The 16,653-nt window shown below is 50.4% G+C and overlaps 1 protein-coding gene across 5 annotated transcripts in view; it reads right to left on the bottom strand.

Moving 5' to 3' along the window:
- DAGLA (diacylglycerol lipase alpha) overlaps nt 1-16,653 on the bottom strand; it is a 72,770-nt gene that overhangs the window by 34,690 nt on the left and 21,427 nt on the right. For 3 of the 5 annotated variants that reach the window (XM_062630523.1, XM_062630524.1, XM_062630525.1), the window contains exons 2-4: nt 11,498-11,637; nt 1,977-2,115; nt 1,287-1,498 (exon numbers count right to left, since the gene is read on the bottom strand). In XM_062630523.1, coding sequence (XP_062486507.1) covers nt 1,287-1,498; nt 1,977-2,071 — 307 coding nt within the window. In that variant the 5' untranslated portion in view covers nt 2,072-2,115; nt 11,498-11,637. Of the gene's footprint in view, nt 1-1,286; nt 1,499-1,976; nt 2,116-5,058; nt 5,213-11,497; nt 11,638-16,653 lie in introns of all 5 variants that reach the window. The other 2 variants (XM_062630526.1, XM_062630527.1) reach the window with 2 other exon arrangements.

Below are 16,653 nucleotides of genomic sequence, written 5' to 3'. Positions count from 1 at the left end.
GACCTTGCCCACATGCTGGTCACACTCCCTAATCTATCATCAGAATTCATGAAGCCATTAAGAGTAAAAAGCCCCATGAAACAACCACAAACAAGACCCAAAATACAGTGTAAATACTGATCCATGTAGAGTTTAAGGCAGACAAGGAAGAAAAGTGGGTGTTTCTTGGGCAGGAAAACGGCTTTTTGGATCTTTCTCTATCTCCCTTGCCCCATTTAGTCTGGTTTTAACACAGTGTAACTCGGTGTCAGGCTCCACGTGCTTCCCTAGGGAGACTGCAGTGTGTCTGGGAAAGCAAAGAGAAGGATTTGTTTGCCCTTTGTGTTAATGACTTGCACTTAACACTCAAAAGGTGGAAATGTCTCTCAGACAGAGCTTTCAAGCAAGGCTAGCCCTCTTTTAGTGACTTCTGCAGGGAAAGGATCCAGCAAAAACAGAGATGCAAAACCCTGAGGTGTTTTGTTTGGAATGGGGTCGACTCTGCAGCTCCAAAAGGATTTGTTTCCTCTTAAAATCTTCACACAGCACAGAAAAAATCTGCTCAAGTTTCTGTACCTGGAAGACAACAGAGCAGAGGAGGGAAAACAAGCTAAAAGGGAAGCCTTGAGTAAGAGATCAAGGAACAATCTCTCTTTTCTGATCTACTTTTTGGTGGGTGAGAGAGACAGGAAACGTTTTTAGGAAGACAAATACACACTCAGAGAGAGGATGCAACCAGTGAGCAGGTGGTAAACCTATTTATCTCACTGTGCCTGGAGGGGGAGAATCTAAGGCACTGGATGGAGATGCATCTCCTGTGAGTCAAGAGGTCCAGTACGTCTCAAGGTAGGTGGCTGTAGATGTGTCTTCTATGACAGGCAAGGACACACGCATGCCTTGGGGTCAGACCCTGCATGATTTACACAGACCCATGCCTGCATCCTAGGAAAACATGTGGAAAAAAGATGGGGGAAGAGGTATAGATGCATCTCACTGTGGCAGATCTGCGCTGTGAGACAGAAGGGGAGCACATTTGGTTTGAGGGAAAGGATGTACCTGCATTGCAATGAGCATGGCAAGTTAAAAGGTTTGCTAGAAAGATATTTGGGGCATTGCATGAGAGTCTTACAGCAATGACAGGGTGCTGTCTATGTGATGTATTCAGATGCATAGCACATACAAGTGGCCATCTGGATGTCTTTCAGAAGCTGTGTGTTTGTCAGGGTGTGGGGAGAGAAGTCTTCTGCGCTAGCAGATGGCAGTGTGGAGGCTGAGTCATTAGGAGGCCTCAGGCCTCTGCCTCTTACCCAGTCTGACATAGAGCACATACTGCATGGAGTCCCGAGGCTCTGTGTACAGGATACTGCCTCTCATGCTGAGCCAGATGATTGCCACCTCTGCGATCATGCAGCTGAGCAGGATGCCCAAGTAGCCTCTGCCGTGGTCCACCAGGTTGAGCGAGCAGGCCTCGTTGGGGTTGTACACCAGCCCAAAGAGCACCACAGAGAGGATCACAAACCTGCCAGTCACAAACCAGCTTGTTACCAGCAGGAAGCTGAAGAAAGCTGCATGTAATAACCCACACCAAGCTCCTGAGGCTCCTCAGTCACCCACAGCTACTCTAATTTGGTCTGGAAACCTCCTCCCCACAAGCCATCCAGAGTCTAAACAATTTGACGACCTGTGTCAAGTCCCATTATCCCACTGGGATCTGCTACTCCAATTGTTTAACCTGAGCCCCTGGAAGAAACACAGCCCCAAACTCCAGTGGACAACCTTGGGTAGCGCAGGAGGATGAAAGCAGCTGGTCAGGCTCCCTTTTTGGAACTAGAACTTAGAATAGAACTTATCCAAAGAAGCTGGGAATACGTTGGTGCCTATGAGAAATGCCCCAAACAAGCCTTCCAGCCACACAAATAAGAACAGGAAGAATGACAGCTGCAAGGAACAGGAACAACAAAAAGAACTGATGGGAGACTTCTGCCCTTCTCACTTACCAGGTGGTGTGCAGGAGGAAGAGAAAGACTGCTGGCAAAACCAGGTCATCGCTGCCTACAGACCAGCGGCGGCGGAACACGACAATCCCTGGCATGGCTAGTGGGTCTGAGGGGTTTCAGCAGGCACAACACTCACCTCCTGGAAGAGAACAGAGCCAAAACATGCTGCTGATCGTCCTCAAGAGAAACCCACACCAGCAGAAGGATGGCACCTGAGCCCCGTTTTCCACCAAAGATGGCAGAGGTTCTTCCTTCCAGCACCAGGGGGCATGGCATGCTCGGGAAGGAGATGTACAAGAGAGTGGAGTTGAAAGAGTGGGAAGCATTAGGTGAAGCCGGTGTGTAACTCACTGAACATAATCACTGCTCCCCCAGCTCCAGTTCATAAGATTACCTGGAATCCTGTTAGGGTTGTGTGTTGGGCAGCAGTCACTGTGGGGTGCTTTGGGCAGGTTATACTGGCCTCAGCTCTGAAGAAAGCCCTGTTCCCATGTTCTTCCAGAGGCACCCCTGCTGCCAGGCTCTTCTCTTGTTGTCCAACACTTCTCTTCCTCTCTCAGCAAGCCAAAATACCCATTAGCAGTTAGCAGCAGTGTCTGGGGAAGCTATTGACCTGCTCTCAACAGCAAGCACTTAGAGCTGAGGGAGCAAGCTCCTAGGAGATCTCTCGCTCCATCATCAGAAGCACCCTGCCAGCTCCACGTCTTTGTGCTCACACTGATGGGCACTAACAATTAAAAGGTCAGAGACTGAGGAGCTGGCTGTTCTTCCCCACATTTTGTTTGTGCTCCTATTTTTAAAGCTTCAGAAACCCTTTAAGAACAGCAACAGCAGCGGTGTAAGTCACGAGACTCCACAGGGCTCCCCAACCGCCTCCTCCCAGCACAGCTCTCCCACACCATTCCAGCTCTGCTGTACACACTCCAGTCTGCTCCAGTCCAAGTCCACTGCATCAGACTGCCTCAGTCCTTTCCTATGTTGTACAACATGCTTTCACCGTGACCCCTGTTTGGTTTCATCAACCTTTGGTTTCTATGACTGTGTCTATGTGGTCTGCCCACAGCCAGCAGTGATCTCCTGGCTGCAGTGGTCAGTCCTGTCCCTCTTTGCTGTGCCCTAACCCCTGTCACACATCTTTAACTGTACCCTCCTGTGCTACCAGGAGGACACCAGGGGACACTACACATTGGCCTGTGCCCCTCTGCCCCAAGACACCATCTCACCAGTATGAAGTTCTGCCAGGTTGGATGGGGCTTGGAGCAACCTGGTCTCGTGGAAGGTGTCCCTGCCCATGGCAGGGGGTTAGAACTGGATGATCTTCAGGTCCCTTCCAACCCAAACCATTCTGTGATTCCATGATTCTGCCAACTGATGCATCCCAGCTCAAAATCACAGCATTTCCCATATTCTAATCCCACCAACCTCCCAGTCTTCATGTTCATGCCCTGCTGCTGGAGTGCCCCATTCCTGACCTGCAGTGACCACACTGATCCAAAGCTGCATCTCCAAAGTAATAAAAGCTCTTTGTACTGATCTGGCAACACGCTATTGTGTTCAGAGGCAAAACTCAAAGTGTTCCTATTTGTTACTTATAATATACTCAGGATTTCCAATAGCATTTTGGAGGGAACATCATCTGCCACACCTCATGCACAGGACAAAACCCAATCAAACCTGTATGTGACTTATCTCATTTAGTGCTCTGGGTAAAAGAGGGCAGGGGAGAGCAACACCATCACATTAAAACTCATCTGAACCTTCAAAGTAACACAAGTGTTGGGTTTGTGACAGACCACTAAGTATCACAGCGCTCACTGCTGCAGGAACAGTACTCAAACCTATTGCCTGGTCAGATGTGGTTACCCCATCACTTACCTGCTGTACAGATCACCTCAAACCAGAGGAGGGACCACTCTTGAACCACCACCCACGGCCACTGGACTGAACCTTCCCCCCCCATTTCAGTCACTAAGTATTGAAAACCTCCACAAACCTTCCACGCTATCCAGGAGATTCCATGGGTAACAGGCTGACACACTCCCAGTGCATGGAGGGAATGCTCTATTCCACAAACAAAGCACATGTGAAATTCCATCACCAGTTGGATTCACGCTTCCTCAGCACATTACAATCAGAGCACTCAGTACACTGCAGCTTCAAACTGCTCACTCCTCTGGCCATCTGGTGACTTCTTCTAGCCCTGCCCTGACTAACCCACCCACATGAAGCATTTATACCTGGGATATCAGTATCCCTGGCCAGGATTTAGGGATGCACTTTCCATCATGCTCATTCACGCTGCCTCTGGCCACCACAGCACCTCCCAGCCAAGCTCAGACCTCGATTCCCATCATCCCTCAGCTTACGGCTGCATCCCACCAACGCGTTTCCCACTTTCCCAACAACTCTTCCACCTCCCCATGCACAAGTGGTTGTGCTCTCCCTGCTTTTCCCTGCCAGCTGAAGAGGCAGGGAATGGGCAAGAGCAGCAACCATCCAACACGAATTCCTTTACCCACAGCAACAGATGGGGCTGGAGCAGAGCAGCCTGTCACTCACTGAGGGACTGTCACTCCTGGCTCCGTGCTCATCATGCTCCCAGTGCACTGCAGAAAGAATCACAGCTCCCAAAGCCCATCTATTGAAAACCTAACCCATGAGGGATGGGGCCAGTTTGGAAAGAAGGGAAATGACAGAAGGCCTGAGAATAAAGCTCACAAAGGATACAAAAAAAAGCAAAGCTCTCAGTGTAAGGAACCCTGGCTTCATCCCAGCACATCCCAGGAGTTGCTTCAGATGATGAAGATGTGATTTAGCAGAAGAACCAGGAGGAAAGCACACAACAGCCCTGAGACCACTGACCCAAGTTTTGCAACAGCAAAACCCCCTTTGCACCCTCCCTAAAATTGCTGGAAAAGAGTGGGAAAAATTCCCAGGACCTTGAAGCCCGAATCCCAGTACAAGCAGCACCGAGCTCCCAACACTGGAATGAGGGGAAGCACATGCAGGCACCAGCTTTGTGCACACCAAGTCCAAAGCCCTTGACCCTCAGCTCAAAGACCTACGGAAGCAGGAATCTTACCCAGCTGCTGCACATCCTTCTCTCCCATCAGGGTGCTGCAGGAACAGTGCATATCCACGGAGACAGGCATCACGAGTGAAGGAAGGAACAGCAAACTCTTCTTGCAGCCATTGAAAATCCCACTCGGCACAGGGAAGGGCGGCGTGGTGCCTGCCTGCTGACAGAGCTGGGCATCATCTTCAGAGCAACTCCCTCTTCCCAGGCAGGCAGGCAGCAACCTCAGCTCTTCCTCAGGGCTGCCAGGGGTCGTGACTCCCCCCTTCCACACCCCCGGCACCCTCTGGAAGGAAGTGACATCATCCCTATTCTGAGGAGCTTGGATGTGGATTGTGGGAAGGAGGACCGGGAGTGATGCTGTCAGAGCCACACGGAGATGGGAGAGAAGGAAAACCCTCCAGCAGCAGCAAGTGCAGCAGCACAAACCTCCTCCCTTCTTGCTGCCGGACCAGGAGCACTGCGGCAGCGGTTTGGGATCGGGCTGGACTCTGAGCCATGCATCCCATCGGCTGCAGTCCTGGAAGCAGGGCTGGGAAAGGCTCAGGAGCACTGCTCTCTGCTCTGGCATGGACTGAATGGGCAGGGGGAGGGGAATTGGATGGGACACAAAAGGGACACACAGAGGGGGCCACCCTGGTCATAGAAAGGAGAGACTGTTCCAAGAGGAGCAGCCTCTCCCAGGCCTTTCAGCCCTTAATTCCTTGTGACATGCTCTGGGGTATGACAGGATGTGGGGGAAGGGGAGAATTAGCTGTCTGGAAGGGGAAGGCTTAGAGAAAAGAGCAAAGGAGAAAAATGCTCCAGCGAGACAACATTCCAGCTAAACCAAGGAGATTTAGGCTAATCCAGCATCCCATCCCATCTGACATTAGCCTCGGGAGAAGGGATACAAGTAAATACAAGCTGAACACAGCCAGAGCTGGTGGGAAAGGGCTGTGCATGGATCTTGCACCACAGGAGACCACCCACACCATGCTTGTTGCAAGGGAGAGCATCAGCTATTCCCCACCACCCAAAAACCCACGAGCAGCTTAAAGCTCACCCATCACCCAGGCACCTGAAGCACAGTCGCACCCACACAGCCCAGCACACTAACCCCCTACAAGCCCTCATCCCTGGGGATCTACAAGGGCTCGAACACTCACTCAGCATCCTCCAAACCCTCCTCCGGGCCCACACAACCTCCTGGAGTTCAGAACATGCCTTGTTATTGCCCTCAAGCAAACGATGGGGTGCCAAGAAGACACTGAAATTGGATGTGCCAGTACCAAGCTTCTTCCCACTTTGCCAGACCACTGGAGGCACCAGCAGGAGAAAGCTCTGCCAGAACAACTGATCCATCACCCACCTTTCCCCTCAGTCTCAGCTGGTGACCTGCTTCCAACTCCACATGCCCCAGGTATGGAAGAGTGATCCCAACTCACCTGTGGTTCCTATCTGGAAGCACACTTTGAGCCAGTCTCCCCAGATTCTGCCTTGAGGTCTACTGTATGATTCCCCCAAGAGAAACTCCCTCAAAGTAAGTGTTCAAAGCCCAGCGACCAGCCCTTCATCTTCACTGCCTACAGGAAGCCCAAAAGAAAGGGGATGTCTAGGTCTTAGCACTGGAGATGGCTGTGGGAGTCACTGCAGGACAAAGCCACTGGAATCCAGCAACACACTGCTGTGGTACTGAAGGAAATGCCATTGTGTTCCAAGGGAACATCCCAGTTCCAACCTGCTGTGCCACTGAGAAGTCACAGCCTCACAGCTCATCTGCTGGAGGAGATGAATTAAAATGATGGAGATGGAGAAAAATCCATCTGGAAACAAGCTTGTGTCAGGGCAGCTCCAACAGCAGCATCTCCTTTAGGGTTCTTCTCTGCTCCTCCTGTGCTACCACAGCAGAGGCACCCTCCCTTTTCCCTGAGGTCACTCTGCCCAGGTACCCAGAGGTGCTGGTCCTACAGGCACAGCACTGGTGCTGCAGAGCCCCAGTAGGAGAACAGAAAGCCCCAGGAGTCACCCAAGTAGCCCAGGCAGGCCCTGTACAATGTCTGAACATCACCAGATCAGCTCCATCCTGTTAGCTCCTCTGGAACTGCCTTCTGCTCCCTACCACACAGGGTGGCACCTGCAAATACTCATGCACAGCACAACCCTCTTCATCTCCATCAACAGAAACAGGTTCTGTCCCCTGCTGGTACATTTGCATTTCCTCTTTATCATAGAATCATGGAATGGTTTGTGCTGGAACGGAGCTTAAAGCTCATCCAGCTCCAACCCCAACCCCTTCCACTGGAGCAGCTTGCTCCAAGGCCCTGTGTCCAACCTGGCCTTGAACACTGCCAGGGATGGGGCAGCCACAGCTTCTCTGGGCACCCTGTGCCAGCACCTCAGCACCCTCACAGGGAAGAGCTTCTGCTGAGAGCTCATCTCAGTCTCCCCTCTGGCAGGTTAAACCATTCCCCTTGGCCTGTCCCTGCTTGCTCTTATAAGTCTCTCTCTGACCAGGGTTGGGCCAACAGTCTGTTCTTGTTACTATCAGCATTCTTGTGACCATCACCATGCACTTCAAGGCTGTATTTCTGCCAGCATGTACAATTTAAGCTGGTGGGACCCATGGGGAAGTTCTTGTCCCCTGGGTTTTGAAGGTCAGCTTCTACTCCGAGATGTATTTTGGGTATGTGTGTCAATGGGCAGTGTTATAGCTTCAGATCTAATCATATAGCTCTGTGATGAGGACACTGTAGTGAGAAGATTGTGGGGCAGGGGCCTTATCCTGGGGGAGCTGCATCTGAAATGTGCCAAGTCACAAGAGGCTGTTTGAACTTTTTTTTCTTGAACCTGATGCCTCGGTCCCCAGGCTCTGCCACTGACTCATTTTATCTCCTTCTCCTTGGAAAATGGGATAAATAAAGGAGAATCTTGAAAGCAGGTGTGAAATTGATATTCCAGCATTAAAGACCCCACTGATTTTTGCCATCACCCCCTCCCCATGCTGAGCCACCTTTGGCTTAGCTGTAAGTAAATGTTACACTAACACAGGCAGTATTCTTTGAAGTACAGATCTGTTCCCTTAATCATAGTCATGCCAGAGCTATCCTCACATCCTTCTGGCTGCTGCTGTACCATCTTCCCCCAGGGAAGGAGCTTTCCCCACAATTCCTGTGGGCATTGCCTGCAGCAGATATCCTCTGCCACTTGTAAAAGGCAGCTCTGCCTTGGAAGAGCTCATCTTCCTTTGGTGCTGTCTCATTTGGCCCCACCTTATGTTATGAGCCTCTGGTCCACATTGTGGTGAGTAGGTATCCCTGGGTCCTGCAAGAGGTGCTGGAGGAGAGCTGGGTTTGCATGTGGGCAGACACAGGGAAGCAAGTGCCTCCTATCAGCTTCAGGACACTTTGCATGGATGTAATGACACCCTCCCTTCTCCCTGTGAGGAAGAACAATTCCCAGATTGTGAGGAACCAGGCTCAAGCAGAAAGAGCTCCATTTCAAGCTCTTAAAAATAGCTGGATGAGGACCGATGAAGTTGGATCCAAGTTCTAATTGAGGATTTCCGTCAAGGACAGTAAGTGCTTATAGAAAGGCTTATTTAATGGGAACAGCGAGGTTCTGTAAGCTGCAGGGACAATGACCCAGGGGTAGAAAGCCCATGTGGAACATCCTGGTGAGGAGAGGAAGGATGGGGGGCTCAGGTAGGGGTGACTTGATGGGGCTTGAACCCCATCTGTTAGTGAAGTGCTATTTGCACTCCCATCCCTGGCAGTGTTCAAGGATGGACAGGGCTTGGAGCAAGCTGCTCTAGTGGAAGGTGTCCCAGCCTGTGGCAGGGGGTTGCAACTGGATGAGCTTTAAGGCCCCTTCCAACTCATTCCATGATCTCCATTTCAGCTTATTCCTCCCTATATTTCTTCACACAGCCCCACTGCCTCAGGCACCATAAACACATTGAGATGTTTTCTGTGTATATGTGCTCCTTGCTTAAATCCATCCCCTTTGTGCCTTACTCCAAACACCTCTTGCCTTGGCTAGAAATAGGTCCCATGAGTCCCACACTATCTTCAAACACAGGTGTCTCCTACTTGTTCCCTTCTCTAACCTTTCAGCCTTACAACTTACACCCTTGAATTTCAAAAGCCTCTTATCAGGTTTTCCTTAAATGGTCCCTTTTCTCTCCCGAGACAGGAAAAAAACATTCAGCTCTCAAAAACCTTCCTACTAACACAGAAGATTTAGTATCACATTTTCTATTCACTCCAAACTGGTTATTTCCCTGCAGAACAATGCTGTGCACACCACAAAGAGCCCAACGCTGACATACTGCCTGCTCCGGAGCAATAGTATTGGTAATCCCAGGCAGTCTAAGGCATTAATTGAGATGTCAAAATCCACAAGTATTTTTACAATGAGATGCTCCCACTGAAATATTTAAATCAGGGGTTTAGGCTCTGCACACAAAGGGTTCAGGTTTTCAACTGTTTTTTCTGCAATTCTAAGGATTAATACATTTCCCCTGTCTAAAAACCACATGAAAGGGATCATTTCAGAGGAAAACAACCAATATGCTGCAAGTTGGCAACATCCCTTTGCCTCCATTCAGTGGAGACACACACAAGCATAAAATATGCAAAGGGAAACAGCGCAAGAGGGACGTGGAGCTGTTGGAGCGAGGCCAGAGGAGGCCATGGAGATGCTACGAGGGCTGGAGCAGCTCTGCTCTGGAGCCAGGCTGAGAGAGCTGGGCTGGGGCAGCCTGGACAAGAGAAGGCTCCTGAAGGGGAGACCTGAGAGCAGCTCCAGTGCCTGAAGGGGCTGCAGGAAACGTGGAGAGGAGCTTGGGACAAGGGCCTGTAGGAACAGGCCAAGGGGAATGGCTTGAACCTGCCCTAGGGGAGACTGAGATGAGCTCTTAGGCAGAAGCTCTTCCCTGGGAGGGTGCTGAGGCGCTGGCACAGGGTGCCCAGAGAAGCTGTGGCTGCCCCATCCCTGGCAGTGCTCAAGGGCAGGTTGGACACAGGGGCTTGGAGCAAGCTGCTCTGGTGGAAGGTGTCCCTGACCGTGGCAGGGGTTGGAGCTGGAGGAGCTTTAAGCTCCCTTCCAACCCAAACCAGTCTGTGATTCTGTAAGATTCTCACCTTCAGCCTGTGACAGCTCTTTACAAAGCTGAATCCATTTCCTGAGTGATGATTTTCTGTTAGACACCGGAACAACCACTGTATCTGCTTGGCATGGACTTGTCCACAGTGATGATAAGTCTTTTCTTTCAAGAAAGAAAGCATCATCTTGCAAATCTCCTTGGTTTTAGCGTAAGAGTTAACTGAGAGCCAACCGCTACTATTCACAGCACTTGTTCACAACTTCACAGCCACCAGTGTAAAAACAGGAGAAGGGAGCCACTGAATTAAAAAGAAACTCTCTAGTATGGGATATACCTCCTCTAATCAGCTGGTATCAGTTCAGAGCTTCCTGGGTTTTTTCCAGCTGGAATACCCCACAGGCCGGGATTTTTCCATTGGCAAAAAGCATCTTGTAAGGATAAGCACAGTCCTTTTAAAACCACTTTCAATTGAGGACATCATGACCATGAACACTGTAAGACACTTCCAGTGCCTAAACTAAAGGAAGAATGATGCTGTGAGGGAGGTGAAGGAGCCTCCTCACCCGCCAGCTCCAAGCTTACTGGCACTTTACTCCATGATCTCAACAGGAGCACAATTGAACTCCAAGCTTCTTACTTGTCAGACTAGAGAAAATCCAAAGCCTTCCTGAATAAGTGGATGAGAAACAAGAGGAGTTGAGAGATGAACTTACCTTCAAATGAGCCCCTGGACTGCAAACCTGGGAGCGGAGCAGGAGCACCCTCAAAGTCTACTGACAGTTAAAACCAGCCCCCAGTCGTGGTATCAGTGCAGACATATCTGCAACCACCTACAGCTTGTGCTAGTGAAGCCCACAAGCTGAGCTTTGCTGAAGCCTCCAAGCTTGAGCAAAAATACATGGCCAAGTTGCTAAGGGGAAAAAAGAATGGATTCAGAAGTGAAACTAATTCTGGATTTTAAATAGAACTTGCTGTTCTACTGGGTAATAAGATCTGCTAATGTTTAATAGGCAGTGACAAGGAAAGCTGGGTTTGAATGGGACAGGGGAAGGATGTAGAAAGAGAACATTTGGATGAGTTAAGATACAAAAAGCACCTTGCTTTAAAAATGCACCCTGAGTCTGACTGGCATCAGTACAAACAACCCTGACCAATCCACACTTACATATGCAGTACACTAGGTAATTCCTCCTGGATGCATCCAAGTGCTTTGGTTTTGTTGTAATATCCCATGGCAATATTTCAGATTAGTTAATTCCTAGTTGGAAAGCACACAACCATTCATTTGTCTGAAGTCAAAAGAACAAAAGGCTGGATTAAAGTCAGCCAGGGCAGAATGAAATGGTAAATGGTACTTACGAAAGGAGTATTGCAGCTGTAGCTGAGTGGTGCCAATCTGACAGCCTCATCTCTTTAGGCAAGCTATTTTTCACTGTAATCCTGGCAAAGTCAAACCTGTCACTTTTTCTCCACCCTGGAATGCTTATCAGATCAGCCACCTTGAAAGGAAAAGAGGAAAACCATCAGGAGGAGCATATTGCAAGGGGAAAATCCATCTATTCACTACTGTCTCCCTGCTATAGCTTATCTGGAAGGGACCTGCCTTTAGCAAGAGAGAGGACAACCAGTCACAGTGAAAAGTAATCCCCTCTACACTACCTCAGGCAGGTTCCCTGGCTTCTTCGTTTACACTAGTGGGCAAACAGTTTTCCCAATAACTTGACTCACTGCTTCAGGAATTCCCTAGAGGATGAGTCACAGAGAGGGAAAGCCACCAGTCATTCTCCGGGAGCTAAAGGGACCACCGCTGCCAATACGAGAGGAGCGAAACAAGTGGGAGAACAGCAAGATCAGTGCCAAACTGGAGAAAACTGTGTGGTCAACACCATTCCCTGGCAGAACTTCCCTGTTTCGCTCCCCAAAAACCATGCTGGAGAGCAGCAGCACCCCCGTGCAGGCAGCACAGAGGCAGCCCCAGGCTCCTGAGCAAAGGGAATCGCTGCAGAGTGGTTTCCTCCACAGGCAACTGCCAGGAGAGAAAGAGGAAATGTGCTGGATCTGCTCACATCCAAGGAGTGTTTGATACAGGAAGGAGTCTCTGGAAGGAAAGATGCTCTGGAATTAAAAGCAGTGCCTCTCCTCCCTCCCCTGCTTGGGGATATCACAGAATCACAGCCTGGTTTGGGCTGGAAAGGAAAGCTCATCCAGTTCCAGACCCGTGCCATGGGCAGGAACACCTTCCACTAAAGCAGGTTGCTCCAAGCCTCATCCAGCCTGGCCTTGAACACTAAACCCTAACGTACTTTTTACCCACTAAACCTGGCTGCAAACTCCATGAAGCTTCCAGGCTCAACCACATTGGAAATGGGCTTCAAACAGTCTAAACCTTAGCTGGAGATGATCCATCCTCATCTTACTGGTGCTGTCTGCTTATTTCAGTGCTTTCCCTCAATCATGGCCCTGATGATGGAACCCTGGACCAACAGCTCTGTTTCTAGTCAAACATCTGGCTCTCACCTCTTTCCTCTGGTCTCTGATTTCTCCATGTGCACTAAACCCATTTGCTGATCTTTCTGGACTGCTTGTACCTCCACCTGGGTTCAAAGTGCCACTTTTGCTTTGTATTCTTGACTTTAGGCAAGGCCATGCCTGTATCTTCTGTTCCTAGAAATCATAGCTGAAAAGATTGGGTTGTTGAGGTCATACACCCCAAAGACATGCATGTTCCATCATGGGCTCAAGTCATCCAGCATGAGAGCTGAATGTAAAAGCTCTCTGGGTTACTGTAAATGCCTTAATTCAGTTCTCACTGTTCTTCTATGTCATCTACCACTAAGGATTGCTTCCTAGAAGTTCAAACTACCCATTTCTGAACATTCTCCACTCCCACAAACAGCCCCATAAATGCAGTCAACATATTCCCAACTGTCTTTCAACAGGTCACTCTGAAACCATCAAGTCATGGAAGTCCATCCAGTCCCCCACAGTCCCCAACCTGTTTCCTTCCAATGTTCACATGAAACTCCCAGCAGACAGACACCAAAACACTATTCCAGGGGCCCACCTCATCCTGCAGCAGTATTTCAAGTGCTGGGCTGGTTCAGCCTGGAGAAGAGAAGGCTCCTGAAGGGGAGACCTCAGAGCAGCTCCAGTGCCTAAAGGGGCTGCAGGAAACCTGGAGAGGGGCTTTGGACAAGGGTCTGTAGGGACAGGCCAGGGGGAATGGCTTGAACCTGCCCGAGGGGAGACTGAGATGAGCTCTGAGGCAGAAGCTCTTCCCTGTGAGGGTGCTGAGGCGCTGGCACAGGGTGCCCAGAGAAGCTGTGGCTGCCCCATCCCTGGCAGTGCTCAAGGGCAGGTTGGACACAGGGGCTTGGAGCAAGCTGCTCCAGTGGAAGGGGTTGGGGTTGGAGCTGGATGAGCTTTAAGCTTCCTTCCAACCCAAACCATTCCATGATTCTATGAATTCCCTGAAAATACCATGTCTGTATTTCATCCCAAGTGCACATCTGCCTTCTCTGATTACCCCCCAAAGCTTCCCAGTTTCCCACTTTCCCTTAGCTTATCCCTCCTGAAAGCATCAGCCTTGCCCCTTATCGAGCAGAATCCCTTCTATTCCTTGCCCACCACTCTGGATTTCTTGGAACCTTTACTGAAAATCAAGTTAACAGCAGGATCTACTGCAAGAAGAATCAGTATTTCATAAAACAGAACCTAAAGCAATATTTATGGCATCCTGTTTAGAAACCTAACTCTATATTGCCATCACCGACTCTACTTGCTGTAACCCTGACTACATAGAAAGAATGCCAAAGAAAACCCCTGAATCCTTTTCTTCCCAACAAGACCTGTGTATCTAATAACCTCCTAACACGCACAGGGCTACTGCCTCCAGAGCAGGGCTTCTCCAGGCTCCAATCCAGGCCACGTGTCTGTACCATGGAACAGATCCACTTTCACTTCAAAGTCTCCCCTGGGGCATGAACAACACAGAGATCAAACACCAAAGTAATGAGCTCTGGTTACTGGGTGTCCATGTGTTGCTCAGCACACGTGAACACACACGAGTGCTGTCACCAAGCCAAGTGCCACCATAGCAGTAACTTACACCCCACACACCATAAACACTGCTGAAACCTTGCAGCATTGTGGATTTTAGCTTGGAAGTTTCCTTAACTGGGATAATACCATGTATGTTATCAAGGAGATCCTGCCCCTCTGCTCTGCTCTCATGAGACCCCCCTTGCAGCACTGGGTGTAGTTCTGGTGTCCTCACCAGCAGGAGGACATGGAGCTGATGGAGCAAGTCCAGAGGCGGCCACGAGGATGCTCAGGGGATGGAGCAGCTCCCATATGGAGCCAGGCTGGGAACATTGGGGCTGTTCAGCCTGGAGAAGAGAAGCTGCATGGAGACCTTAGAGCAGCTTCCAGTGTCCGAAGGGGGCTACAAGGATGCTGCAGAGGGACTCTTCATTAGGGACTGCAGTGACAGGACAAGGGGTGATGGGCTCAAGCTGAAACAGGGGAAGTTCAGGTTGGAGATAATGAAGAAGTTCTTTACTGTCAGGATGGTGAGGCACTGGAACAGGTTGTCCAAACAAGTGGGGAAAATGCCCCATCCCTGGCAGCGTTCAAGGCCAGGTTGGACAAGAGCCTCGAGCAGTATGATCTAGTGTAAGGCATCCCTGCCCATGACAGGGAATTGGAATTGGATATTTAAGGTCCTTTCCAACCCAAGCTATTCCATGATTCCACAATAAACACTGCACAAGGCCTTACAGCATGTGATAGCAGAGCATTGTCACCATGTGTCACAGAGACACAGCTATTACCCCGCTGGAGCTGCACAATGACCCTCTGCTGGTCCCAATCCATCCCGTTGGCTACCCAAAAAGCAGCTTTTCCCATTTGAAAGGAAACAGCTTTTGAAAGTATGCGGCAGGAGAACAGCTCTGTATTGACTAACATGCTTCTCTCATCTTGGACAAACCCACATTAGTACAGATTATAATCTGCAGTCGGGGTTTTCTATCCCTCCTAAACTCAAGAGTGAACATTTCAACTCTGCAGTTTCAGATGGTGGCTTCTGGCTGCTGCAGCTTCAGAAGCACTGTGGTTCTGTCCCTCCCTTCTCGTGGCTTCCACCTCAGCACACGAGAACAGCCCTCGAAATAACACAAATGCTCAGAGTAAGTATTCCCAGGAGACAAAAAAATCCTGCCTGATTCCTGCCTGGAGAACAGAGTCTTCTAAAGAAAGCTCCTTGCTCTGACCCTGCTCATGTAAAGCTTGGTAATTACAGTGAAATTGTGAACAAGCAAGAGCAGGAGGGAGGAGGGAGAGTGAGATTCCAGCTCTCTGGCTCACACAAATGACAGCTTGAGCAAACTTTTCCTGCCTCAGTGGTTGCTGCTATAAATAACCCCCCTCCAGGGCCGAGTGCTGCAGGAACCCAAATCTTCATCACCTCATTTACCTGGGGGTGCTGATTGATGGAGCTGAGCAGGAGCAGCTTGTGCCCAGGCAGCCAAGAAGCCCCCAGCATCCTGGTACTGCACCAGCACCAGTGCGGCAGCAGGAGCAGGGCAGGGATTGGGCCCCTGTGCTGGGCACTGGGGAGGCTGCACCTCGAATCCTGTGCTCAGCTCTGGGCCCCTCACTGCAAGAGAGACCTTGAGGTGCTGGAGCGGGGCCAGAGAAGGGAACGGAGCTGGAGCAGGGCCTGGAGCCCAAGTGTGATGGGGAAGGGCTGAGGGACCTGGGGGGTTCAATGTGGGGAAGAGAAGGCTCAGGGGGGACCTGATGGCTGCCTGCAAGTGCCTGAGAGGAGGATGGAGCCAGGAGGGGCTGGGCTCTGCTCCCAAGGAACAAGGGATGGGACAAGAGGAAACGGCCTCAAGCTGCCCCAGGGCAGGTTTAGATGGAGCTGAGGAGCAATTCCTGCCCCAGAGGGTGCTCAGGCATTGGAACAGGCTGCCCAGGGCAGGGCTGCAGGCACCGGCTATGGAAGTGTTCACACCCCGTGGAGACAAGGCCTCAGTGTCATGGGTTAGTGGTGGCCTTGGCAGTGCTGGGTAGTGGATGGTCTTTTCCAACCTAGCTGATTCTATGATTCACTGAGACCCTCCCTGTAGCCTGTGCTGCTCCATACACAGCTCTGCACACGTCAGTGTGCTTCTCCTCCTCATAGCTCCCTCATATCTCACCCAGACCTGTCGTAACAGCACTGTCCTGCACTAACAACTTGTTTCCACACTAATCCCTTCCCTTTTACATGTTCCTTCTCTCTCCTCTACAACCCACTCCCCCATTATTCTGTCACTCTCTTCCTCCCTTTTCTTTTTCTCCACATTTTCTGTGCTTTGTAGCTCTCCATCTATTCCTCCACTTTTTGTTGCTAAGAGGCCCTGGAGTATCTTGAGACAATCAAAGCTCCTCCTTCCAGCTGCTGACAGCTGTTCTATAGCCCAAAAGGCTTGTCCATTAGGATCCCAGAGGAGCTCACTGAGAAGGAG

Source organism: Pezoporus occidentalis, unplaced genomic scaffold (assembly GCF_034315485.1).
Source record: "Pezoporus occidentalis ecotype Australia unplaced genomic scaffold, CSIRO_AGI_Poc_V1 ctg355, whole genome shotgun sequence".
NCBI lineage: Eukaryota > Metazoa > Chordata > Aves > Psittaciformes > Psittacidae > Pezoporus > Pezoporus occidentalis.
This window is presented reverse-complemented; position numbering and strand designations above follow the sequence as displayed.